The 26,820-nt window shown below is 41.3% G+C and overlaps 1 protein-coding gene across 1 annotated transcript in view; it reads right to left on the bottom strand.

Moving 5' to 3' along the window:
• The window catches only part of LOC140198395 (contactin-associated protein-like 5), a 1,369,276-nt gene that overhangs the window by 207,481 nt on the left and 1,134,975 nt on the right, over positions 1-26,820 (bottom strand). The window contains exon 22 of the mRNA XM_072259488.1: positions 19,195-19,288. Within this exon, the coding sequence (XP_072115589.1) occupies positions 19,195-19,288 (94 nt within the window). The remainder of the gene's footprint in view (positions 1-19,194; positions 19,289-26,820) is intronic.

The raw sequence follows: 26,820 nt of genomic DNA, 5'->3' as shown, positions 1-26,820 counted from the left end.
GGTGGAAGTCAGAAATAGAAAGGGATCAATCACTGTGCTGGGAGTAGTCTATAGGCCCCCAAATAGCCCTTGGGACACCGAAGAGCAGATAAGAAGGCAGGTTTTAGAATGGTGCAGGAAATACAGAGATGTAGTTATGGGTGATTTCAACTTCTCTCATATTGACTGGCACCTCCTGACTGCAGGGGAGATAGATGCGGCTGAATTTGTCAGTTGTGTTCAAGAAGGATTCCTGACACAGTATGTGGAACGGCCAACGAGAGGAGAGCCATACTGGATCTAGTTCTGGGTAATGAACCTGGTCAGATGGCAGACCTCTTGATGGGGGGGCATTTTGGTGAGAGTGACCACAACTCCCTTAGCTTCAGCATAGATATGGAAAAGGATGAAAACAGACAAAATGGGAAAGTGCTTAACTGGGGAAGAGCTAACTATGAAGAGATGAGGCAGGAACTAGCGAGAGTAAATTGGAAACAGATGTTCAAGGGTGAAAGCACAGAAGTAATGTGGAGGAAGTTTAGGGACCACTTGTGCTGGGTTCAGGATAGGTTTGTCCCACTCAGACAAGGAAAAAATGGTAGAAAATGGGAATCGTGGCTGACGAAACACATGAGGCAACTCATCAAGAGGAAGAAGGAAGCATATGTTAGATATAAGAAGCAGGAAGCAAGAGGGGCTTATGAGAAATATAGGGTAGCCAGGAAGAGGCTTAAGAAAGGACTTAGGAGAGCTCGAAGAGGGCATGAGAAAGCCTTGGCATGTAGAATTAAGGCGAACCCCAAGGTGTTCTGTGCGTATGTGAAGAATAGAAGGATGACAAGAATGAAAGTGGGGCCGCAAAAGGATAAAGAATGCAACATGTGCCTGGAGGCGGTGGAGGTTGGGGAGGTCCTAAATGAATACTTTGCTTCAATATTCACAAGTGAAAAGGACCTTGATCTGGGTGAGGTCAAAATAGAACAGGACTGTGTGCTGGACAATGTGGAGATTAAGGAAGAAGTGTTAGATCTACTTAAAAATATCAAGATTGATAAGTCCCAAGGGCCGGATGTGATATAGCCAAGGTTGCTGTGGGAAGTGAGAGCAGAGGTCGTTGAAGCAGTAGCTATGATCTTTGAATCCTCTTTGGCTGCAGGGGAGGTGCCGGAGGATTGGAGAATGGCAAATGTAGTTTCCTTGTTTAAAAAAGGTGATAGAGAGAATCCCGGGAACTATAGACCGGTGAGGCTTACGCCGGTGGTCTGCAAGCTATTGGAAGGATTCTTAAGAACAGGATCTATGATCACTTGGAGAAGTACAGTCTACTCAAGAATAGTCAACATGGCTTTGTGATGGGAAGGTTGTGCCTCACGAGCCTAATTGAGCTTTTTGAAGAGGTAACAAAAGAAATTGCTGAGGGTAGGGTGGTAGATGTGGTCTACGTGGATTTTAGCAAGGCATTTGACAAGGTCCCCCATGAGAGACTCATCCAGAAGGTCATGAGGCATGGGATCAGTGGAACCTTGGCTGTTTGGATAAAAAATTGGCTTAAAGGAAGAAAGCAGAGGGTAGTAGTGGAAGGAAAGTATTCTGCCTGGAGGCCGGTGACTAGTGGAGTGCCATGTGGATGTGTCCTGGGACCCCTAATCTTTGTGATTTTTATAAATGACCTGGATGAAGAGGCGGAAGGATGGGTGAGTAAGTTTGCGGATGACACGAAGATTGGAGGAGTTGTGGATGGAGCTGTAGGTTGTCGAAGGTTACAAGAGGATATAGACAGGATGCAGAGTTGGGCAGTAAAGTGGCAGATGGAGTTCAATCCGAATAAGTGTGAGGTGATGCATTTTGGAAGGACAAACCAGAAGGTTGAGAACAGGGTTAATGGTCGGTTACTTAAGAGTGTGGATGAACAGAGGGACCTTGGGGTTCAAATCCATATATCCCTCAAGGACGCTGCACAGGTTGATAGGATAGTTAAGAAGGCCTATGGGATGCTAGGCTTCGTTAATAGGGGGATTGAGTTCAAGAGTAGAGAGGTCAAGTTACAACTCTTCAAATCTCTGGTGACACCACACTTAGAGTATTGTGTTCAGTTCTGGTCACCTCATTACAGGAAGGATGTGGAAGCTACGGAGAGGGTGCAGAGGAGATTTACCAGGATGTTGCCTGGATTGGAAAATAAGTCTTATGAGGCAAGTTTAGCAGAGCTGGGACTTTTCTTTTTGGAGCGTAGAAGGATGAGAGGGGACTTGATAGGGGTCTACAAGATTATGAGAGGCATAGATAGGGTGGATAGCCAGTACCTGTTTGCCAGGGCATGAATAGCAAACACCAGAGGGCATATGTACAAAGTTAAGGGAGGGAAGTTTAGGGAAGACATCAGGGGTAAGTTTTTTTACACTGAGGGTTGTGGGTGCCTGGAATGACTTGCCAGGGATGGTGGTGGAGGCTAAAACATTAGGGGTATTTAAGAGCCTCTTGGACAGGCACATGGATGAAAGAAATATAGAGGGTTATGGGGTAGTGGGGGTTTAGTATCTTTTTTTCTAGAATATATGGGTCGGCACAACATCGAGGGCCGAAGGGCCTGTACTGTGCTGTAGTATTCAAGTGCCTAGTGTCTAGTATCTGCTGAAATTACAACCATTTCAGTAACAAATTAATTATGTAATTCATGGTTGTGGGAAAGCCAAATAGCAGTAGTTGGGAGTAAAAAGTCTGTTGTTCCTTTCTGAAGCAACAATAATGTAGAATTCGTTGGTCACAAACTGACATTCACAGAAGTTTGCTTCCAATAGGTTCTCAATGTGTCTCAATACAACTCTCAGATATAGCAATATTTTAAAGATATTCAATTAATCTGTGTGATCATAAAAACATGCTTTATTTTATGCATGAATATTGATTTGGGAGTTTTTGAAGTAAGGATGATCAGGGAGCAGATATGGGGCATTGAAGGTGTAAGTCATCCATTAAAACACAGGGAGAGTTCACAGATATATAATGTGATGGTATTGGGTTCCTTGTCTGCAAAGTCCTCAAGTCAAAAGCAGATTTTAAACCTTATCTGAGATAAATACCTACAGGTACCTTTGCTATAGGAAGATTATACTGTATCCTTCAAGGACAAACCTACTTCCCTGTCTAGTTTAAAATGCAAACAACAGGAATTTTGCAGATGCTCGAAATTCAAGCAACACACATCAAAGTTGCTAGTGAACGCAGCAGGCCAGGCAGCATCTCTAGGAAGAGGTACAGTCGACTAGGTACTGTTAGTCCTGACGAGAGGTCTCAGCCTGAAACGTCGACTGCACCTCTTCCTAGAGATGCTGCTTAGCCTGCTGCGTTCACCAGCAACTTTGATGTGTGTTCCCTGTCTAGTTGTTGTGGCATGATTTTAGCTCTCAATACACACTGCTTGAGTGGTGGGTTCCTCTTTCCTACCATGGAGAAGGTACTTCCAGCTAACAAAGTAGTTTAAAAACTGTTTATTTTAGATTTTAGAGATACACATTTAAAATGAGACAAATAGTTCTTAACACACACTTAATACTCACAGAGGACTTTTGATTTATAAAAGATTTCAAAATTACAAAAGATTTACAAACTACAGAGGATTTCCAAACACAGGTACAATTCTTACGAACGAGAAGAGCATACCAATGAGTTACAGAGAAATGAGTCGTCTGTCGCAGAAACTGAAGGCTGAGGAATGAATTCTAGTTCCTCTTCTGTAAATCTGTCTCTCTGTCATTTTCCTTGTCATTCCTAACAATCCCCAATATTTTTAATATTTATACTATTTTCTACTAGATGGCAAAATCTGCATGTGGTATTTTCCAGATACTTTTGCTGGGACAAAGTAATTCACACAAATTCTGGTGACAGAAATCCCAAACTTCCACAATTAATGCTGTGAGAACTGCCCTTCTAAGTACACAAACATCCCAACTTGTAACCATTTTTAGTATGCTAGGTGACATAATCCCATTGTTTTTTGTTTGGCTAACACAGACTCCACATTACTTCACTTTGCAAAGCTGTGCCTCCAACTTCAAACTGGTTGCTGTTTGCAATTTACATTAAGAACTGGTTCTTGATTACAACAAAAAGCTGAGCAAAGAATGCTTGTTTTGAGCTTAACTCTATCACCAACAACTCTAATTCTTTGGAAAGTCCACACTATTCTGCTAAAAACCCAAGTTTAGCAATAAGCCACTCAGGTCCTGGAAAATGAGTATCTATCACAGAGCGAGAAATCACTGGAAGCTAGAGAAACTGATGTTCATGGCAACAGGTTGGAGGCTACCCAGACAAAATACAAGTTGTTGTTCCTCCAACCTCATCGCGCCAGGGGAGGAGACCAAGTACCAATATGACAGAATGCGGATGGGGAATTGAATTAAAGTGTTTAACCATTTGGAAATCTATTTCTCTTCACACTTGTTTAACACCTTGTTTTCACATGGGAACAGGACAAATAAACATGGACCATCAGTGGTGCAATGTGGACTAACTGCATACAATCTGAATCGGGATGACATTTGATGGAATTATTCTGTTTACTAAGCTATGAGTTCTTGGACAGGATATAGATAATACAGTCTGATTAATTCTGCATCAGACTGAAGTTGTGATGTGTTTAAAACATCTGAAAAGCATGGGCAGTGGGTGAAGCGAGGTTTGGGTTAAACTCCCCTACTGTTCACATTTAAAGCCGACCTGTGGAATAATTATTAAGGCAGATGAGGTCATGCACCAACCTGATCCATTAGGTGAGTAAAGAAAACCATGCGGGAGAAAATTTCCCAAAAGAAATTACATTTTGCATGGAAGGGATTGCTGCAACATTTATGTGACAAGCACCTTTTAAATCAATCTCTGATGCCTGACTGCACTGATTTAAGAACTCCATTCCCTCCCTTCCAACCCGTACCCACCCCCCAACCCCTTCTTTAATTAATGGCAATTTTACCTTGGAGGAAATTCATGAGCTTTTGCTGCTCATATGACCTTAGTTAGAACTTATGGAAGTTCTTCAAGGTTAAACAGAGGCTGTTTCCAGCTGATGCAACATTTTGGCCTATTTGCCTTGGTGCTGATTCATGTCATACCCCCTAATGCGTTCTTCTAAAATAACATAATTCACTGAAGTAACAAAGGACAAAGGCTAATGATGCTGTTGTTAGTATTGATTTCTACACATTAAATCTGGATATAATGCCCTCATCAGCAGGTTGATTTTGTTTGATTTAGAACTAAAGACTCAAGTGAACTTAGAGAAATTTAACCCACAGAAAGCGAAATGCCAGAGACAAGAAATGAAGAAGAGGTGCACTTCTAACAGAGTTCTCGAAGCATATTTAGCCTCCAATACTGCATTGTATGGAGCCGATTAAGTTACTGCATCAGGAATCTACCATACTGGACTGATGATACTGAGAAATAATTCCATACCTGATTGTAAACATAGAACATGGAACATAGAACAGTACAGCACAGTACAGGCCCTTTGGCCCACAAAGTTGTGCCAACCCATAAACCCTGACTCCCGTGTAACCCCCCACTTTAAATTCCTCCATATACCTGTCTAGTAGTCTCTTAAATTTCACTAGTGTATCTGCCTCCACCACAGAGTCAGGCAGTGCATTCCAGGCACCAACCACTCTCTGAGTAAAAAACCTTCCTCTAATATCCCCCTTGAACTTCCCATCCCTGACCTTAAAGCCATGTCCTCTTGTATTGAGCAGTGGTGCCCTGGGGAAGAGGCGCTGGCTATCCACTCTATCTATTCCTCTTAATATCTTGTATACCTCTGTCATGTCTCCTCTCATCCTCCTTCTCTCCAAAGAGTAAAGCCCTAGCTCCCTTAATCTCTGATCATAATGCATACTCTCTAAACCAGGCAGCATCCTGGTAAATCTCTTCTGTACCCTTTCCAACGCTTCCACATCCTTTCTATAGTGAGACGACCAGATCTGGACACAGTACTCCAAGTGCTGCCTAACCAGAGTTTTATAGAGCTGCATCATTACCTCGCGACTCTTAAGCTCTGTTCCTCGACTTATGAAGGCTAGCACCCCATAAGCTTTCTTAACTACCCTATCTACCTGTGAGGCAACTTTTAGGGATCTGTGGAAATGTACCCCCAGATCCCTCTGCTCCTCCACACTACCAAGTATCCTACCATTTACTTTGTACTCTGCCTTGGAGTTTGTCTTTCCAAAGTGTACCATCTCACACTTCTCCGGGTTGGACGCCATCTGTCACTTCTCAGCCCACTTCTGCATCCTTTCAATGACTCTCTGCATTTTTCGACAATCCTCTACACTATCCACAACACTACCAACCTTTGTGTCACCTGCAAACTTGCCAACCCACCTTTCTACCCCCTCATCCAGGTCATTAATAAAAATCATGAAAATTAGAGGTCCCAGAACCAATCTTTGTGGGACACCACTAGTCACAACTCTCCAATCTGAATGTACTCCCTCCACCACCACCCTCTGCCTTCTGCAGGCAAGCCAATTCTGAATCCACCTGGCCAAACTTACCTGGATCCCATGCTTTCTGACTTTCTGAATAAGCCTACCGTTTTGGCTGCTGGGGAATTTTATTTCAGTTAATGAAATGAATTATGTTAAATATAGAAAGAGCACTGCTGCCATCATTCACAAAATTCTTGAATTGATATTAGAAAGAAATTCGTTCATTGATACACTTTAGTGAGAAGCTTGTTATTCTTACTTAGTTTTACATAGCTCCTTAGAAATAAAAGTATTGACTCTTAAAAACAAAAATGCTCAAAATCCAGAATAACTCACAGAAAATTCTGAGGAACACAGCAGGTCAGGCAGCATCTATGGGAAAAAGAACAGTCAACACTTCGGGCTGAGACCTTTCAAGGGGATCCTGGATCTTGGTCTGAAACATCGACTGTTTATTCCTTTCCGTAGGTGCTGCCTGATCTGCTGAGATCCTCCAGCATGTCATGTTTGTTACTCTTGTGACAAAAGAACCAGTTATCAGAAGATTGATGCGGATAAGAGGACAAAGGGGGAACATGCAAGATGCTAATAAGAGAGAGACGAGAGGGATTAACGAAAAGGAGAAACAGATCCGAGTATTGTCAGAGACCGATGGCTTTGAACCCTGAACTGTTTGAAGTTTGATGGACAGGCGATACACCAACAGGGGGATAAAAAGGGACAGGTTCGCTCTGGCAGCAGACACACAACTCCACGAGGTAACGAGACCCTGGAAGCGGTGTACCCCCACAAGTTGGTAGGAGTTTTGGAGGTCTGGTGGCGGGACCAGCCATAGACGCACAGGGTAGAAAGATATGGTTGGGGGGGGAACCCGGTGTGTGTGTCCACCCTTGCCTGGGTGCCGGGTTCACTGCAGAAGAACGATCGTATCTGGAACGGAGGGGTCACAGTCGGTGACCTCAGAAGACATTACAAAGGGCTTGCCCGAAAGCTAACTGTGAGGAATATCGAAGGTCTGTTTGGAATCCGTTTTGAATATTCATTCGCTTTCATTCTCTCTCTTCTCTCCGCCCCAACGGCACAACAGCGATTACTGCGAACTGAACTGAACTAATTTGAACTGAACTTTGCGTCACTTGAAACTGATCATTTACCCCTAGACTGCGATAGAGCTTGATTGATCCTATTATCCTAGTTCTGTGTACATGTGTGTTTTATCATTGCTAAACTGTTGCATTTATATCCTTTTGATTAGAATACTGTGTTGCTTATTTCTTTAATAAAACTTCCTTAGTTCCAGTAATCCAGACTCCAACTAAGTGGTCCATTTCTGTTGGTTTGGCAACCCAGTTATGGGGTACGTAACACTCTTGACTCTTAAAAATCCTCTGAAACATTCAAACAAAACACTCAGTCCATGGACAATTCGTGATGGGAATCAAACATTGGCCTTTACCTGAAAACTATGTCCTTTGCACAAATAAAAAGATTTAAATTGAACTGGGGTTGTGTAAGACTGCAAGAGTTTTTTCCAAAAAAACAACCATCATGATGTGGGAGAGAGCAATCCCATTTAGCACTAATGTCCTCACACTTAATGCTAATCATTAAGTTTATTTGTGATTTGAGAGTTGCACAGCTTCAAGTGAAGAAAGTTGCTCCATCTTGTTAGAGGTAAAAAAAAATCCACTTCTAAACTGGTGCTTTTTTGAGAACATTAAATGCCATAACTGCAGGTTATTGGTCCATTTAACTGAGTAGTGCTCTGGTTGTTGAACATGTCAGGGAGCTGTTATCCAAGATCATTAGAGAGGATGACTATTTTCACCTTGTGAAAGACTTCCTTCTTGAGGTCTGAGTTCCATGTTTTTGATGGGAGTAAGCACATTATACTAAGCATGTTTTGACCTCTTCGCTCTTTTTAACTATTCTCTTGGTGTAGGGCTTTAGTGTCAATATCTCTTTAAACTCCACCTTAAATCAAGTCTCACCATCTGTTTCTCTATCTTGAGAGGAATCTATTTTCTCTCTGAACTGCCTAGGGATAACTAACGATGTTAAAGACTGAACTTGAGTGTAAGTTGCTGTTAAGATTCAATCTATTCAATATAATTTTAAACTATCACCAGTAGTTAATGTGATTAATAACCTGGACAATGGAGAATAAAAGGGCATTCATATTTTAATTTCATTTCTCAATATTTATAGAGTAATACAACTGACAATTGATTACATAAATATTATATGCCTTTTCTTTTAAAAGGAGACGAATTACATAATAATTGCATATCTAAAAGGGAAAAATAATTTTGCCCACTATAGCACTGAAAATAATTGAAACGAGTGCCTAGCTTCAGTTCTAAGATAGATTTGGGTTGTAAACCAACACCTTGAGTGAAACCGGAACTAATTTCATGCCATATCTACAGATAAAGATCTGACACTTCGGATCTCCTTTTAGCAAGAGAGGTCATCAATATACATTGCTTATCTGATGAATATGCATCATTTCCCTGACAGTCACAGGGTTCCTTGTGCACCAGACATATACAAAGCCATCTCCCAACCATAGAAATAAATCAGTTTACTGATGTTTACAGCTAGAATAATATTTTTCATTTATTAGCATCTTAAATTCAAGTTCAAGTTTATTGTCATTCAACTATATACACATATAGAAACAACATTCCTCATGGACCAAGGTGCAAAACACAAATATCACATACAGCACATAAAATACTATTAATACAGTATTACTAGATACAGAAGAAGTATTCTGTAGATGTACGCTTGCATATAGAACATATAGTTAAATTTACAACAGTACACTGCCCCTCGCGCTGTTGTCATAAATAATGTGTACTGGTGATAGCAGGATGCCTGGATGTTTCACCACCTGGGGAAAGAAGCTGTTATCCAGCCTTAACTGTCTTTGTTTCTATATAACGACTTGCGAAAGGTTTCCCCACTAACGTAATAATTTCTCTGTAGCTCAGTGTTGGGGTTATGACTAGATATAACTGGGGCTTTGGAATGTGCGCTGGCCAATGAGGGGAGGTGTTTTTCTTTCTTGTGTACCCAAGAGAAGGTTTTGCGGTCTTTTGTTTGGCGGAGGATGAAGAGAGACGATATCAGAAGGGGGTGGTTGTAGACTGCAGGACAGAGTGGATTTAGGATGGGGTCGGAAGTCAACAGCGCCTGGGGAGAAATCGATGGAGAATGAACAGACGGGAAAACCGTGAGCTCCAATGTTGCACATTAGACTGTTTCATGAGAATGGGTCCCTCTTCTTTTTTTGTTTTCTTTACTAGGCCTATAGTTAAATTAAGAAATATAAAGCTTAGTTGTTTAATTTCATATCGGGTACTGTTTGTTATTTCGTGGTTCTGATTTGTAACAGGGGAACACATCATGCAGCACCCACCCAAACAAAATTTCTTAAATTTGGTCGGGCCAGGGGCTGTCTTCCCCTAGATTAAGCCGCTAGCTGAACCTGGGAGTTACACTTATCCTGTGGTACCTTCTGCCTGCTGGCAATTGTAGGATGGGCAGGAGAGGTCATTGACCAAAGTTTAAGTACAAGAACTTCATTGAAGAAAATTGACAATAGGCTGAAAAAACAGTATTATTATAAATGACCACATGCTTTCTCAAAGGTTCTAGAAAAGAAGAGAGTAGCAAACATAAATAGACTCAGTAATCACTTTATTAGGTACCTCATGTACCTAATAAAGTGGCTACTGAGTGTATGCTCATGGTCTTCTACTGCTGTAGCCCATCCAGTTCAAGTTGGACATACTGTAAGCTTTTCTGAGAAGCTTTTCTGCTAACTACTGTTGTAACACGTGGTTTCTCTTCCTGTTCTGTCATTCAGCGCCAGCACCACCTGACCGAGCTTCTCATTTCTTCAACATCCCCAGCCCATACACTTCAGGCAGTCCATTTGTTCTTTGGCCTAATAGTTGCAAACATGTCACTCTTTTTCATGCAATAATTAATCAATTTATTCATTAACATGTCATGCTAATAGACCCACTGATGTGAATAAACAAAACACATGAATCACGGCAAACTGTCAATGCTGTTCATATATACTATCAGAATTTGCTTGGTAAATACACAAAAATCTTTGTGTAGTGTAAAGCAGAGCAATTATTCAACCAAAACAGCCAACAGCTGTTTGAATATTTCATTTTGCCTTGACAGAAAGAATGATAGCTGTAATATTTTTAACATTTTCCTGTTTAAATGAAAGTAGTAGAAGGTATGCTAAAGCCACACATTGCAAACAGAGGTCTGCAGAATATTGTGGGCTGAGGGGCCTGTACTGTGCTGTAGTGCTCTATAATTCCATGACACTGTATTCTTTGGAAATAGTCTTTATGGCTTCACCTTCCAAGCTATTTGTATTACTTTATTCATTTTCTATTATTTAAGTGCAGAACAGGCCTTTCTGGCTCAATGAGAATTGATTAGGCCCAGTAAACTGACCTAATCACAGGACAACTTACAATGCCCAATTATCCTACTAACCAGTACGTCTTTGGACTTTGGGAAGAAATCAAAGCACCCAGAGGGAACCAACGTGAACATGAGGCATATAAAAATTTCTAACAGAGAATGGCAGAATTGAGCACAAACTCCAATGCTCCACATTGTAATAACATCACCCTAACTGCTACACTTCCATGGCACCCGAAGGGCTGTAGCTTAATTTGTCACAGTGATTCATTAGTAGACCAAATATCATCTTGATATAATAAATAAATAATAAATATTCCCTAATTTCATTGGTATCAATGAGATGTGATTAAGAATATTCTTGACAGATTTAAAATAGCCATGGGAAAATGCCACTGCTTTGTCAGTTTTACTCTGTTGGAAAAACATCGCAAGGCAAGATCTTGCGTGTGAACTGATATACAAGTACAGTACATGGTTATTTACTTGTCATTTAGCTACAGGCTAATTTTATTCACTTGAACACACAGAAATGACAAGCAGGGAAAGACTTGCCACTTCATCAAATTTGCTCAACAACACCATGTCACAATCGTAAGTAAATACTCTTTCCCTTATCTCAAAAACACATTCCGGTTTGAATGCCACATACTCCATTAGAATCTACCCTTTCAGGCCCCAACCACTTGTGACGAGAATACACATAGATTAAGATGTTAGCTGGCCTGTGCTGGCACCAGTGGGATCAACAGTTGGTCTGCCACTCGTCTTCAGGAGAAAGAGAGATAAGGAAAACAATGGAGCAGCATTTGGAGCTGTTAATGAAGGGACGGGAGAGTTTAACGGAAGGAGAGCTGTCAAGATCGGCTCCCCCTTTGAACCCTGAACTGTTTGAAGTGATGGACAGGCGATACCCCAGCAGGGGGATAAAAAGGGACAGGTTCGCTAAGGCAAGACACACACGCCACCACGAGGTAACGAGACCCTGGAAGCGGTGCGCCTCCCATAAGTCGGTGGGAAGTTTTGGAAGGCTGGTCGGGTGACCAAGCCATAGACGCACAGGGTGGAAAGGCACGATCGGCGGGAACCTGGTATGTGTGTCCGCCCTTGCCTGGGTGCCAGGTTCACCGCAGAGAAACGATCGTATCTGGAAATGGAGGGGTCACAGTCAGTGACCTCAGAAGACATCACAAAGGGCTCGCCCGAAAGCTGACTGCGAAGAATATCGAAGGTCTGTGTGGAAGCCGTTTGAATATTCATTCGTTTTTACTCTCTCTCTCCTTCCCCCCACACTGTCCATTGCCATGGCAGTGATTACTGCGAACTGAACTGAATTCAATTGAACTGAACTTTGCGTCACTTTGAAACTGGTCATTTACCCCTAGACGACGATAGAGCTTGATTGATCCTGTTATCTTAATTCTGTGTACATGTGTGTTTATCGTTGCTGAACTGTTGCATTTATTATCCTTTCGATTAGAGTACTGTGTTGCTTGTTTCTTTAATAAAACTTTCTTAGTTCCAGTAGTGCAGACTCCAACTGAGTGATCCATTTCTGCTGGTTTGGCAACCCAGTTACGGGATACGTAACACACTTCAGAAAAGTTTAGATTCGAAATTCACCCAAGACTGACCATGAAAATCCAGGCTGATGTGCTGGTGTATTGTGGAATCAGTCATCTAGACTTTGACTGAGATAGAAGATGACATTTTGCACAGTACAACGGGAATATTCCTTGTGTACTGGCTACTGTTCTTCCAAAACATTGTTACAAGTAATATTATCTAATTATTACATAGTTTTAGGGAAATTCTAGGCAGTTTCTAGAGCAGTTTCATGGTTGGCACAACATTGTGGGCCGAAGGGCATGTAATGTACTGTTGATTTCTATGTTTCTATATTTCTACTTCGTGGCTTGCGGGAGTTTGGCTGCACATTTCCCACATCACAACAGTGATTGTAATTCAAAATTTATGCACATATGAACAGGTTTTGGTTATCTTGAAAAGATGTGAAAGATCCACTTAAATGCGGATCTTTCTTATCTACTGTATGTAAGCTTGCATAGGGGCAAAAAAAAATCTGCAAAAAATAAATTAAACCAGAAAAGACAAGTGTATGTGCCTATTGGGTTAAATTCAAGATGGATAAATGTCATTGGAGTAATTTCAACCCATATTTCTCAATGGCCAAGCTAATATGTTGAAATAACTGACAAATGTCTTTATAATTTCACTGGTGTGCAGCTATTCCATGAGATTGAACATGCGCGACAACCAAAAATATTGGTTCAGTGAAGCAACACACACAAAAAATGCTGGTGAACGCAGCAGACCAGGCAGCATCTATAGGAAGAGGTACAGGCGACGTTTGGGGCCGAGATCCTTCGTCAGGACATGCCTTAGCTGAGATGGTGAAACAGTAACATGGTAGGCATAGCACCTGTTGAGCAGATAAACTTACCATTTAGGATCAGAAGTGGCTCATCTAGCTATGAGAACTGTATCAAAAGAAGTTGTATGGCATGCTTGCCTTCATTGATAGGGATGGCAAGTACAACAAATAAGGAAGACATGGTGTAACTATATAAAACTTCAGTCAGATCATCCTTGGTGTAGTGTGCAGTTGTGATTGTCCCATTATAGGAAGGATGTTGGGACTGTGGAGAGGATGCAGAACATGATTAGGTGCTATCTGGATAAGAGGACAGGAGCGAGAAGGTTAGACACACTTGAATTTGTTTTCAATAGTGTCAAAGGCTGAGGGTAGGGGGGGAGACCTGACAAGGTTTTTTTTAAAATTATCGGAGTCATAGATAGGGCGGACAGTAGAAATTGCAGAGTAGAAATTGCAAACATCAGAATAGGTTGGGAGAGGGGTCTGAAGGAAAGTTTAAAGGTGACATGAGGGGCAAAAGTTTTATACAGAAGATGATAGATGCCTGGAATGAGTTACCAGAGGTATTAGTGGCAGCAGGTATGTTTGTAGTTTGGTGGAGCTTAAAATGCACTTGAATATAAAGGAAATGGAAGGATATGGAAGATACTCAGGAGGAGGATATTTGGTATAAATTGGCATCAAGGTCAGAACACATCACGGACCAGATAGCCTATCCAGTGCTGTACTGCTCTGTGTTTAATAAGGTCATAGCCAATTCAGGATATATAAAAATAATTTTCATACTGAAAATAAACAGCGATGTGTAATTGAAATTCTAGGCATCTATCTTCTAATTTCTTCACTGTATTGTTGATACATTTTGCCTGACACAGCAGAGCACTCGGGCTATTGGCATTGCTGCTGTTTGTTCAGCCATCTCATGCACTAGGGGACCAGATGTTCTTTTACTTTTAGTACATAATTTTCCCAGGCTATAATGACTGCTGCCAGTACAAATATAAGCATCTGCCTTCATTCCTGAGCTGACAGTCATTCACTGGTTTAGGTGTATCATCAGCTGGAATTATATAATTAGCACAATAGGAGGCTATTCACTTCATTGGTTCAGTGCTGGTTTTTGAAAGTATTAGTCAATTATCCCAAGTTCTTCCCCAGAAGTCTTCTCCCCCTAAAAGTATTTATCTCTCTATTTATCTTGTAAGTGCTCCCCTACTGCTTCCGAGCTGTGCTTAAATCTTAGTCAAGGACCAGACTGAGGGATGAAACAAATATGGAGAATAAGGAGAGCTGGATAATTTATAAGCTAAATTCATCTTGTTTAGTTATTTCATCTTCCACCCTTAACCCACGACCTCTAGTTTTAGTCTCATCCAACCTCAGCTTGCTTGGAATTATTCTATCTATAGCCATCATAATTTTATATACTTTTATCAAATCTCCACTCATTCTCCTACACTTCAGGGAATAGTCCCAATCTATTTAGCCTTTCTTTATAACTCAGGACCTCATGTCGTAGCAACATACTTGTTAATTTTCTCTGTACTCCTTCAATCTAATTGATAACTTTCCTGTAAATAGGTGACCAGAACTGCACACAATACTCCAAATTAGGGCTCAAAAATGTCCTTTACAACTTCAACATAATATCCCAATTAAATGCTCTAATTTATGAAGCCAATGTGCCAAATCTCTCTTTACAACTTCATCTACATGTTACTCTACCTTCAACATACTATGGATCTGTAGTCCTAGATCCCTCTGTTTTATCACACTCCTCAGTGCTCTACTGTAACTGTGTAGGTCCCATCAGTTTTGCCCTCTCAAAATAAAATACCTCACACCTTTCTGCACTAAATTCCATCTGTTATTTTTCAAAAACAGACAATTGGCGGTGTATTGGCAGTGTGAGTCGTGTGGAAGAGATCTGTTATGTTCCAGATGGATCTAGGTGGGAAGGTGATGATGAACAAATAAAAATGGGAGGATGAGAGATCTGAGCAAAGGGAGAAGATAACCCAAATGGACAGGTGAAGGTGTGTTGGGGAAGAACATCATGCAATTTGGTTATATAAAAACGGAAAACTCAAATGTTCAAACTATTGGATAGTAGGCTAACCAAGTGGAATATGAGATATTCACATACCAACTTGCATTCAGCTCCTCCACAGCAATGGAAAAGGCTGAAGATAGACAGATTAGTGTTGGAGTGGGAAGGAGAGATAAACTGATAAGAAACAAAAGCTCGAGGTGGCCATTGTGTACACAGCACAGGTGTTCTGTAAAATGGCTGCCTAATCCACACTTGGTTTCACCAGTGTTGTGGAGACCACATTGCGAGATTACAAAATGCCTCATTTTTCAAAGTTTCAAACGTGTAAATTTTTAAGGACTTTTTAGGTCTCTGGATGATGAAGAGGAAAGAGGTGAATAAACAGGTGTTATACTGTATCTCCAATGGTTGAAGTAGAAGCTACCAGGAGATGGTGAGGGAAAACTAGCAAATGATATCAAAGAGGATACTAAAAGCTTTTTCAAGTATATAAAGAGTAAGAGACAGGTGAGAGTAGATATAGGACCGATAGAAAATGATGCTGGAGAAATTGCAATGGGAGATAAGGAGATGGCAGAGGAACTGAACGAGTATTTTGAACCAGTCTTCACTGAGGAAGACATCAGCAGTATACCGGATGCTCAAGGGTGGCAGAGAAGAGAAGTGTGCACAGTCACAATTATGACAGAGAAAGTACTCAGGAAGCTGGATAGTCTGAAAGTAGATAAATCACCCGGACCAGATGGAATGTACCCGCGTGTTCTGGAGGAAAGTAGCTGTGGAGATTGCGGAGGCATTAGCGATGATCTTTCAAAAGTTGATAGATTCTGGCATGGTTCTGAAGGACTGGAAGATTGCAAATGTCACTCTGCTATTTAAGAAGGGGGCAAGGAAGCAAAAAGGAAATTATAGACCTGTTAGCTTGACATCGGTGGTTGGGAAGTTGTTGGAGTCGATTGTCAAGGATGAGGTTACAGAGTACCTGGAGGCATATGACAAGATAGGCAGAACTCAGCATGGATTCCTCAAAGGAAAATCCTGCCTGACAAACCTATTACAATTTTTTGAGGAAATTACCAGTAAGCTAGACAAGGGAGATGCAGTGGATGTTGTATATTTGGATTTTCAGAGGGCCTTTGACAAGGTGCCACACATGAGGCTACTTAACAAGATAAGAGCCCATGGAATTACGGGACAGTTACGTACATGGATAGGGCATTGGCTGATTGGCAGGAAACAGAGAGTGGGACTAAAGGGTTGGCTGGGTGGCTGCCGGTTACCAGTGGTGTTCCACAGGGGTCTGTGTTGGAGCCGCTTCTTTTTACATTGTACATCAACAATTTGGATTATGGAATAGATGGCTTTGTGGCTAAGTTTGCTGATGATACGAAGATAGGTGGAGGGGCCGGTAATGCTGAGGAAACGCAGAGTTTGTAGAGAGACTTAGATAGATTGGAAGAATGGGCAAAGAAGTGGCAAATGAAGTACAATGTTGGAAAGTGTTTGGTTATGCACTTTGGCAGAAGTAATAAACGGGCAGACTATTATTTAAATGGGGAAAGAATTCAAAGTTCTGAAATGCAACGGGACTTGGGAGTCCTTGTACAGGATATCCTTAAGGTTAACCTCCAGTTTGAGTCGGCAGTGAAGAATCGAGTATAGGAGCAGGGATGTGATGTTGAGGCTCTATAAGGCGCTGGTGAGACCTCATTTGGAGTTCTGTGGGCAGTTTTGGTCTCCTTATTTAAGAAAGGATGTGCCAACGTTGGAAAAGGTGCAGAGAAGTTTCACTAGAATGATTCCGGGAATGAGAGGGTTAACATATGAGGAACGTTTGTCCGCTCTTGGACTGTATTCCTTGGAGTTTCGAAGAATGAGGGGAGACCTTATAGAAACATTTCGAACGTTGAAAGGCATGGACAGAGTGGATGTGGCAAAGTTGTTTCCCATGATGGGGGAGTCTAGTACAAGACGGCATGACTTAAGGATTGAAGGGCGCCCATTCAGAACAGAAATGCGAAGAAATTTTTATAGCCAGAGGGTGGTGAATCTATGGAATTTGTTGCCACGGGCAGTAGTGGAGGCCAAGTCGTTAGATGTATTTAAGGCAGAGATTGAAAGGTATCTGAGTAGCCAGAGCATCAAAGGTTATGGTGAAAAGGCGGGGGAGTGGGACTAAATGGGAGAATGGATCGGCTCATGATAAAATGGCGGAGCAGACTCGATGGGCCGAATGGCCGACTTCTGCTCCTTTGTCTTATGGTCTTATGGTCTTATGGTCTTATGGAAAACTGGATCAGGGAGTCACAAAGGATGTGGTCCTTGTTGAAAGCAGAAAAAGCAGGAAGAGCAGAAGATACTGCTGGTGGAGAGATCATGTTGGAAGTGGATGAAATGGTGGAGGATACTGTGTTGGGTGCAGAGGGTAAACCTTGCAGTGTTGCAAGAAATAGGATTTATTGAAAATTCTTTACAGCCAGTATTTGAGTGGGTACAGCCATAATGAGCTAAGTGGCCTCTTTCATTGCTGAATGCAAGCACGAGGAAATCTGCAAATGTTGGAACACACATAAAAGTTGCTTGTGAACTCAGAAGGCCAGGCAGCATCTCTAGGAAGAGGTACAGTCGATGTTTCGGGCCGAGACCCTTCGTCAGGACTAACTGAAAGAAGAGTTAGTAAGAGATTTGAAATTGAGAGGTGGGGGCGTGATCCAAAATGATAGTAGAAGACAGGAGGGGGAGGGATGGAGCCAAGAGCTGGACAGGTGATTGGCAAAAGGGATATGAGCGGATCATGGGACAGGAGGCCTAGGGAGAAAGAAAAGGGGGAGGGGGGAAGCCCAGAGGATGGGCAAGGGGTATAGTGAGAGGGACAGAGGGAGAAAAAGAAGAAAAAGAAAAAGAATGTGTGTATGTAAATAAATAACGGATGGGGTACGAGGGGGAGGTGGGGCATTAGCGGAAGTTTGAGAAGTCAATGTTCATGCCGTCAGGTTGGAGGCTACCCAGGCGGAATATAAGGTGTTGTTCCTCCAACCTGAGTGTGGCTTCATCTTTACAGTAGAGGAGGCCGTGGATAGACATATCAGAATGGGAATGGGATGTGGAATTAAAATGTGTGGCCACTGGGAGATCCCGCTTTCTCTGGCGGACAGAGCGTAGGTGTTCAGCGAAACAATCTCCCAGTCTGCGTTGGGTCTCTCCAATATATAGAAGGCTGCATCCGGAGCACCGGAGGCAATATATCAGTATATCACCCCAGCCGACTCACAGATGAAGTGCCACCTCACCTGGAAGGACTGTCTGGGGCCCTGAATGGTAGTGAGGGAGGAAGTGTAAGGGCATATGTAGCACTTGTTCTGTTTACCAGGATAAGTGCCAGGAGGGGGGAGGGAGGGGGGGTACGAGTGGACAAGGGAGTCGCGTAGGGAGCGATCCCTGCAGAAAGCAGAGAGAGGGGGAAAGGAAAGATGAGGGGGGAGGGGGGAGGGACCCCCTTGTCCTCACCAACCACCCCACCAGCCTTCGGGTCCAACATATAATTCTCTGTAACTTCCGCCACCTCCAATAGGATCCCACCACTGAGCACTTCTTTCCCTCCCCTCCCCCCTCTGCTGAATGGTAGTGAGAGAGGAAGTGTAAAGGCATGTGTAGCACTTGTTCCGCTTACAAGGATAAGTGCCAGGAGGGAGATTGGAGGGGAGGGATGGGGGGGGGGAACGAATGGACAAGGGAGTCGTGTAGGGAGCGATCCCTCTGGAAATTGAATATTTTTTTTTAATTGCAATAATCAAAGGGAAAATTCAATAACTCACCCATAATCTTGCCAAGAATGAGAGATCTAACGGCATTAAACTCCAGATTTGTATCTGAGGGGAGATTATACTTCATGGTAGTAAATTGGTCAATCTGTAAATGGATGGAAGAAATACCAAGTGTCACTTTGCATTCTGTGGTACACTTTTCAGTTACCCTGCATTATAATATCCATCAATATGTGTGCTAAGTAATGTTTGAATGATTTTTTAGCAATGCTATGCAGAACACCTTTTTGTTTTAATTCAATGCATTCATCTATGTCTAAATTTCAGAAATCTGCACTGATCAATCTGTACTGCAATGAGACGTTAACTATGGCTCAGTAAGTTAGAAGACACCTTTTTGTTTTAATTCAATACATTCATCTATGTCTAAATTTCAGAAATCTGCACTGATCAATCTGTTTTGCAATGAGACGTTAACTATGGCTCAATAAGTTAGAAGGATTTAGGTTTAAATTTTCACCCCTTACTCTTCAACTAGCAATCTAGAAAAGCATCTCAGTGTAATATTGTTAAAGGGCTACATTTTCAGTAGTGTCATCTTTCAGAACGGACTTTGAAACAAGCACCACCAAGTGAAAGTTCCAAATTCACTCAGAAAACACTTTAAAATATTAGTGTCTAAAGATTAGATTTATTAGATTTATTTGTCACATTTACACGAAATTATCAAAAGATAGAGTGAAATGCACTGTCTGAGTCAACAATCCACAGTCTGAATATACGCAGGCAACTGTCCTCAAGCATCACCATTCTTCTGGCTCCAATATAGTATACTCACAACTCAATAACCCTTACTAACCCATAGATCTTTGGAATGCGGGAGGAAACTAGAGCATCCAGAACAAACACAAAAGGCAAGAGAAAAAATGTACAAACTCCTTACAAGCAGCAACAGGAACTGAAGCCTGATTGCTGGTGCTGTAAATTGTTACACCATACACGTCTTCAGATATAGTGACAGAGAGTTATGGGAAAAGATCAAAACCTTCTAAAATCTATGGTTCAAGGGAAACAAAAGCAATATTTGGTCAAAAATGTGATGAAGTGCCAGACATTTCAACAAGTTGATGGATTTTCCAAAGTATTTAAATATCCAGGAAACTGAAGAAGAAATAATCTTATTTTTGGGCACTGGAAATAAACAAATGTTATTTGAAGCTTTCTACAAATGGTATCAGAGAGAAATGCATATACCCCTGTTACATACCTTGTGGGTATCTCGTGACTGTCTTATGATCATGATGTAATTGAGTATCTTGTGAGCATGAAGTAATTGTCTTGTGATGGTGGGGTGATGTAATCTTCACGCCAGTGTGAGGTCACATGATGGCATGTTCCAACAGGTATATAAGGGGAAACCCCTGTTGTCACGCAGTTAGTTCATTAGTTAGTTTTGCTGCATATTCGTCTCATGACACAGTTTCATTTTAAAGTGGAGTTTTTTTCTTTCTATTGTAAGGTGCAAAAACGTTGTGCCAGCAGTTTTGCCAATCGCTGCCAATTCTTGTTTGTTACACCTTTGTTTTACCTTTACAGTCTAGTATTGGAGAGTGAAGACCTTACCAAAGTACAGAAACCCGAAAGATTGAGTAAAGTTGGTATCGCTCGGTGGTTAGATTAGATTCGATTATGAGAACACGCAATCCTCTTTTATTGTCATTTAGTAATGCATGCATTAAGAAATGATACAATGTTCCTCCAGAATGATATCACAGAAACACAAGACAAACCAAGACTAAAAGACTGACAAAAACCACATAATTATAACATATAATTACAACAGTGCAAAGCAATGCCATAACTTGATAAAGAACAGACCATGGGCATGGTAAAAAAAAGTCTCAAAGTCTCTCGGAAGTCCCACCATCTCACGCAGACAGTAGAAGGAAGAAAAACTCTCCCTGCCATGAGTTTCCAGCGCTGCAAACCTACTGATGCAGCACCCCGGAAGCATCCGAGCACAGCCGACTCTTGAGTCCGTCCGAAAACTTCAAGCCTCTGACCAGCCCTCCGACACCGAGCACCGAACACCATCTCTGCCGAGCGCTTCGACCCCGGCCCCAGCAATAGGCAATAGGCAAAGCTGAGGATTTGGGGCCTTCCCCTCCAGAGACTCTCGATCCCACAGTAGCAGCGGCAGCGAAGCAAGCATTTCAGAAGTTTCTCCAGATGTTCCTTCGTGCTTCTCACATCTTTCTCCATCAAATCAGGATTGTGCACTTGGAGGTTTTATAAAGGATCGACCTTATTGAATCTTCATTCAAGAATAGTGGCCTGCATCTGAGACAACTCTTGCAAGATCAGGAAAGTTTGTGCAGTGTTCACCCTCTAGGAAAAAGGTCAGTTCCTTCAAGCCGTTTTGTTTCCTTCGTCGTGAATCCTTTGGACAAGGCATCTCTTGGCTGGGATCAACAATAACGTCACATCTTCAAAGAAATCAGTTTTCAGGGAAGTCTCACCTTACTGACTGTATAAATGACTTGGACTTTCAAATTTACCACTTTAAGACTGTATTCAAATTTACCACTTTAAGAACTATTCCAGAGTTTGGCTGTTTGTTAAATTACTGTATAGCTGTTAACTTGCAGTTAAGTTAGTCATTTGTTTACTTTTCACTATTGTTGAGCAGAGTTTAATAAATGTTTATGTTTGTTTATAAAACCTGACTCAATTCTATATTCATTGTTGTTGATGACATAACACCCCAAACAATCTCTGTGTAATGGTGGATTAACAACTCATGCCTTGCAAAATCAGTCTACTGAATTTATTTGGTCCATTACTTCTCAAGCATCACTTTAAATATTTGTAAAGGTTCCTGTGCTACCACAAGAATGGACAAGGGAATGGCAGATGGAATTTAACTCCAACTGGTGCAAAGTGATACATTTTGTAAGTGAAACTAGGGAAGAACACCGGGGAGTGTTATTGAACAGGGAAAACTTGGGCCACAAGTATATTTCTCCTTTGAAAGTGGGTGATGAGGAAGACATCAGGCATTCTTGCCTTCCCCAGAGCGTAGCAGAATAAGGGGAGATCTTATTGAGGTATTCAAAGCTGAGTGGTAAAGAGAGTGTGAATGCATGCAGGCTTCTTCCCCTCAGGATGGCTGAGACTAGAGCAACAGGTCATAGATTTAGGATGAACGGTAAAATGTTTAAGGGAAATACCTTACTCAGAGGGTAGAGTAAGTGCGGATTATTTATTTATTTATTTATTTATTCATTCATTTATGGGATGTGGGCATCGCCTGCTAAGCCAGCATTTATTGTCCATCCTAGTTTCCCTTGAGAAGGTGGTGATGAGCTGCTTTCTTGAATGACTGCAGTCCCTGAGGTGTAGGTACACCCACAGTGCTGTTATGGAGGGAATTCCATGATTTTGACTCAGCAACAACTAAGTAAGTGGATAAGACAAGTATGGAAGGCTATGGTCTGGTATGGTATGGTAGATGGGACTAGGCAGAAAGCAAGGCCAACACAAATTAGTTGGGTCAAATGGCCTCTTTATTTGCTATAGTGCTCTATAATTGCGTGATTCATAGACTGAGATATTGAATATAAGAGCTGGGATATCATGTCATTGCTGCATAAAAATTGGTTAAGCCATACTTGAAGTCATCATTATGTGCCGTATCGTATGATATGTGCAATCGTGGTCTTTTTGTCTTCTTCTGGGCAGTGTTTTTACAAGATTGGTGATCCTAGCCATTGTCAATACTCTTTCTGGTGTCAGTGGTCCCATAACCAGGCCTGTGATAAGCACCAACTGCTCGTACGATCATTCACCATCTGCTCCCATTGCTTCACATGAACTTGATAGGAGCATCCTTACCCAAGGATAACCTGCAGGCTAGTGGAAGGAAGGAGTGCCTTACACCTCCTTTGGTAGAGACGTACTTCCACCCCACCATGCAAATATTTGGAATATTATGTATAATTTGGTCACTGTTCTAAAAGACAGATGCATTTAAGCAAGAGGTTGCAGAAAAGATTCACAAAGACGTTGCCTAGACTGAAAGGCTTAAGTTATAGGTAGAGATTGTATTGACTATTTCAGTTTTTCCTGGGTGAAAGGAGGCTGAGAGAAGACATGATACAGGCATATAACATTATATATCGGTGGACAGTGTTTGCTTCCCATAGTGCAGTCCCAAAAACTAGAGGACATTGGTTTAAGGTGATAGGGAGAAAATTTAAAGGGGATGTGATGATTAATTTTTCATACAAAGAACAGTCTGGAATGATCTACCAGAAAGGTGTTGGAGGCAGTGTAATACAGGTTTCCCCCGCTATCCAAAGGTAGAGTGTTCCTATGAAAACGTTCGTAAGCTGAAATGATGTAAAGCGAAGAAGCAATTACAATTAATTTATATGGAAAAAATTTTTGAGTGTTCCCAGACCCAAAAAATAACCTACCAAATCATACCAAATAGCACATAAAACCTAAAATAACACTAACATATAGTAAAAGCAGGAATGACGTGATAAATACACAGCCTATATAAAGTAGAAATAATGTACGTACAGTGTAGTTTCACTTACTAGAATTGGGAAGATTTAGCCAAAACCGATTTGTAGAAAAAAATCGGCATGTACACGTATGCGCACACACTGCCAGCGCAAGGCTTTATGGTCATGGTAGTCTTTCTCGGGGTAAACACAAGTTTAAAGCGGGTGTCTTTTCTCGTAAAAGCGAAAATTCTCTTTTGGTTGGCGAAAACAGGTACTAATGTAGGTCTTTCGTAATAGCGAAGTGGCGTAAAGCGAACGTTCATAAAATGGAGGACCTGTACTGTAATATAACAATATTTATCCTGTACACATACACTTACATAATTTAATGTCTTATTATCCATTCATACAGTATTCATATTAAGTAATAAAGCCCTAGTTACTGAGAGAAATGCATGACATTACCTAATCTAGGAACGGTCACTGTAGTGACTCTGGGAGAGGAACTATGGAGTGAGCAGAGCTAAACTGAACAACGGCACTGAGTGAAGATAAAAATGACATGTTTATTGACCAAATGTATAGGATAATTGGATTTGTCAGACTATGGCCAGACAGACTTGCACATTGATTCAAGTAATAAACAAAAATACATTCAAGTGTACTTATGGACTGCCAAGTATAATGAATTGTATACTGACTGCACTTGGAGTATTAAGTGGAATTCTTGTCACCACACTATGTTAAAACAAGCCCAGCTGCTTGTTTTACTGTGTAAGAAGTGGCCAAAAACTCTCCAAGTACCAAAGCACTCCATAAAAGAACAGGTCACATCTGAGATCAAGTAACCTCAGTAACCTCAAAGACACTGGGGGTGGTCACAATATATATTTCTACATGATCTACCTCTTGATTATTTAAAAGAACATTTCATTTTGAAATGTGTTAGAGCAGGAACAGTAACAACATTTAAGGGACATTTGGGCCTGTACTTGAATGAACAAAGCAGTGAGACCATAAGACCACCAGACATAGAAGCAGAATTAGGCTATTCATCCTATCGAGTCTACTATACCATTCCATCATGGCTGATTTATCATCTCTCTCAACTCCATTCTCTTGCCTTCACTCGATAACTTTTGACAATCAAGAACGAATAACCATCTCCTTTAAATATATCCAATGACTTTGCCTCCACAAGCTGTCTGTGGCAGTGAATTCCACAAATTCACTATCCTCTAGCTCAGGGGTTCCCTACCTGAGGTCAATGGATCCCTTACTTAAGGATACTGGTCCATGGCGTAAAAAAGGTGAAAAAATTCCTCTTCAAGGGAAAGGGATATGGAATTAATGCCATCAAGTTCAATTAGCATAGATAAACATATGGTGGGCAGAAGGGTCCGTTTCTGAGCTGTACAACACTATCGCAATAACATAACATCAACATGATCAATAATTGTGTAAAGATTCCACAAACAGGAATTTATGCCAACATATTAATGGGTTGTCTGACAGTATCAGGTGGAAAGAAATGGTATAAAGGGGAGCTTGATGTTCCATTAACTAAAGTTACAACACCAATCCATGGTTTAGAGTAAATAATCTGGTAAAATAATCTCTCGTGCTGACTATTGGTAGCATTTCTATTTTTGCTAAGGATTTAGAAAACTCTTTTTTGTTTTCCTTTACAGATGATGAATTAACAGCAGATTACATGGTAATGAATCTCTCTCAAGACTCTGAAAACCTCCATCAACTTCTTGCCTCAGGAGCTTCGTGCTTAAATTAACCAGCAAAAAAAAAGTTGAAAACCAGATTAGTTGCCTACATAGCACTTGCTTTTTATTGGGTGAGGTACAAAAATGATCAGAAATCATCAATATCCTGGCTGCTGGTTTGGGTTAAAATTTGTTCACTAAATTTTGTTGTATCACTGTTGTTCTTCCTGGCTTTGAGTGTGTGCATTTGGTTCTCCATGAATAATTATTCTGAATAATTAACATATTGGTAGGAAAGGAATAATTTTTAGGCAGTAACATTTGTCACCTTTTGAGGTGTGATCACCACTGTATAGTAGGAATCAGCTTGTATATGTTGGCTGATGATTGCATGGCAGATGGCTTGGATTAATAACTCAGCCAAGGGATGTCATCTCTGATAGTACAGCATTCCCTCAGCACTTCAGATATTTCATTTTGGGCTTTTGTCCATGTAGTACAGAAACAGGTTCACTAACTCTGCATTGACCATCAATCACCCATTTACACCAATCTTTAAGTGAGCACAAGCAATTCTGCAGATGTTAAAAATCCAGGACAACACACACAAAAAGCCGGAAGAACACAGCAGGCTAGGTAGCATCGAGGTTGAAGAATAAACTGTTGAAATTTGAAGGGCCTTGGCCCAAAACATTGACTCTTTATTCCACTTCATAGATGCCTGACTTGCTGTGTTCTTCCAGCGTTTTGGGTTGATCCGAAACTGATCACATTTTATTCTCCCCTCCAGAGTCTACCACCCGACTGCACAGTAGGGCAAATTACAGTAGCCAATTGACCAACCAACCTGCACATTTTTGGGCCATGGTTGGAAACGAAAGTACCCGGAAACCCATCCAGTCAAAGTCCAAGTCAAGATTATAGACATCAGCACAAGCTCATGGATACACAGATGCAAGGAAAAACTTACTTTCTGTAGAATCACAGGCACATGGCATCAGAGACACATTTACACAGAAAACATTAGTATAAAACTTAAATATACAGTTAATTTATTTTTCCAGGAAAAGAATATGTAAACTTCACACACTAAACCTTGAACATCAGGATTAAAGCAGAGCTGCTGGATCTCTGGGGCACCAACTCTACTAGAGGGAAGAGTACAGAAAAGGAATATGCCTTTCAGTCCACAATGTCGTGCTAAACTAATGAAGCTGAAGATGGTTAATTACATGAATGCATTTTATGGTGCTTATCTCTCAGCATGCTCACGTACCTATCGAGATCTCTTAAGCAACTACTTCCCATTTCCATTCCAACATGGTGGTCCATGACCAGCTCTACAGCTACGACAAGGCCACCCTCGGGATGGAGGAGCACCATCTCATATTCCATCTGGATACCCTCCAACTTGAAGGCATGAACATTGCTTTCTCTAATTTCCG

Source organism: Mobula birostris, chromosome 5, assembly GCF_030028105.1.
Source record: "Mobula birostris isolate sMobBir1 chromosome 5, sMobBir1.hap1, whole genome shotgun sequence".
NCBI classification, from domain to species: Eukaryota; Metazoa; Chordata; class Chondrichthyes; order Myliobatiformes; family Myliobatidae; genus Mobula; species Mobula birostris.
Note: the sequence above shows the minus strand (reverse complement) of the source record. Positions and strands in the feature narration are given on the sequence as shown.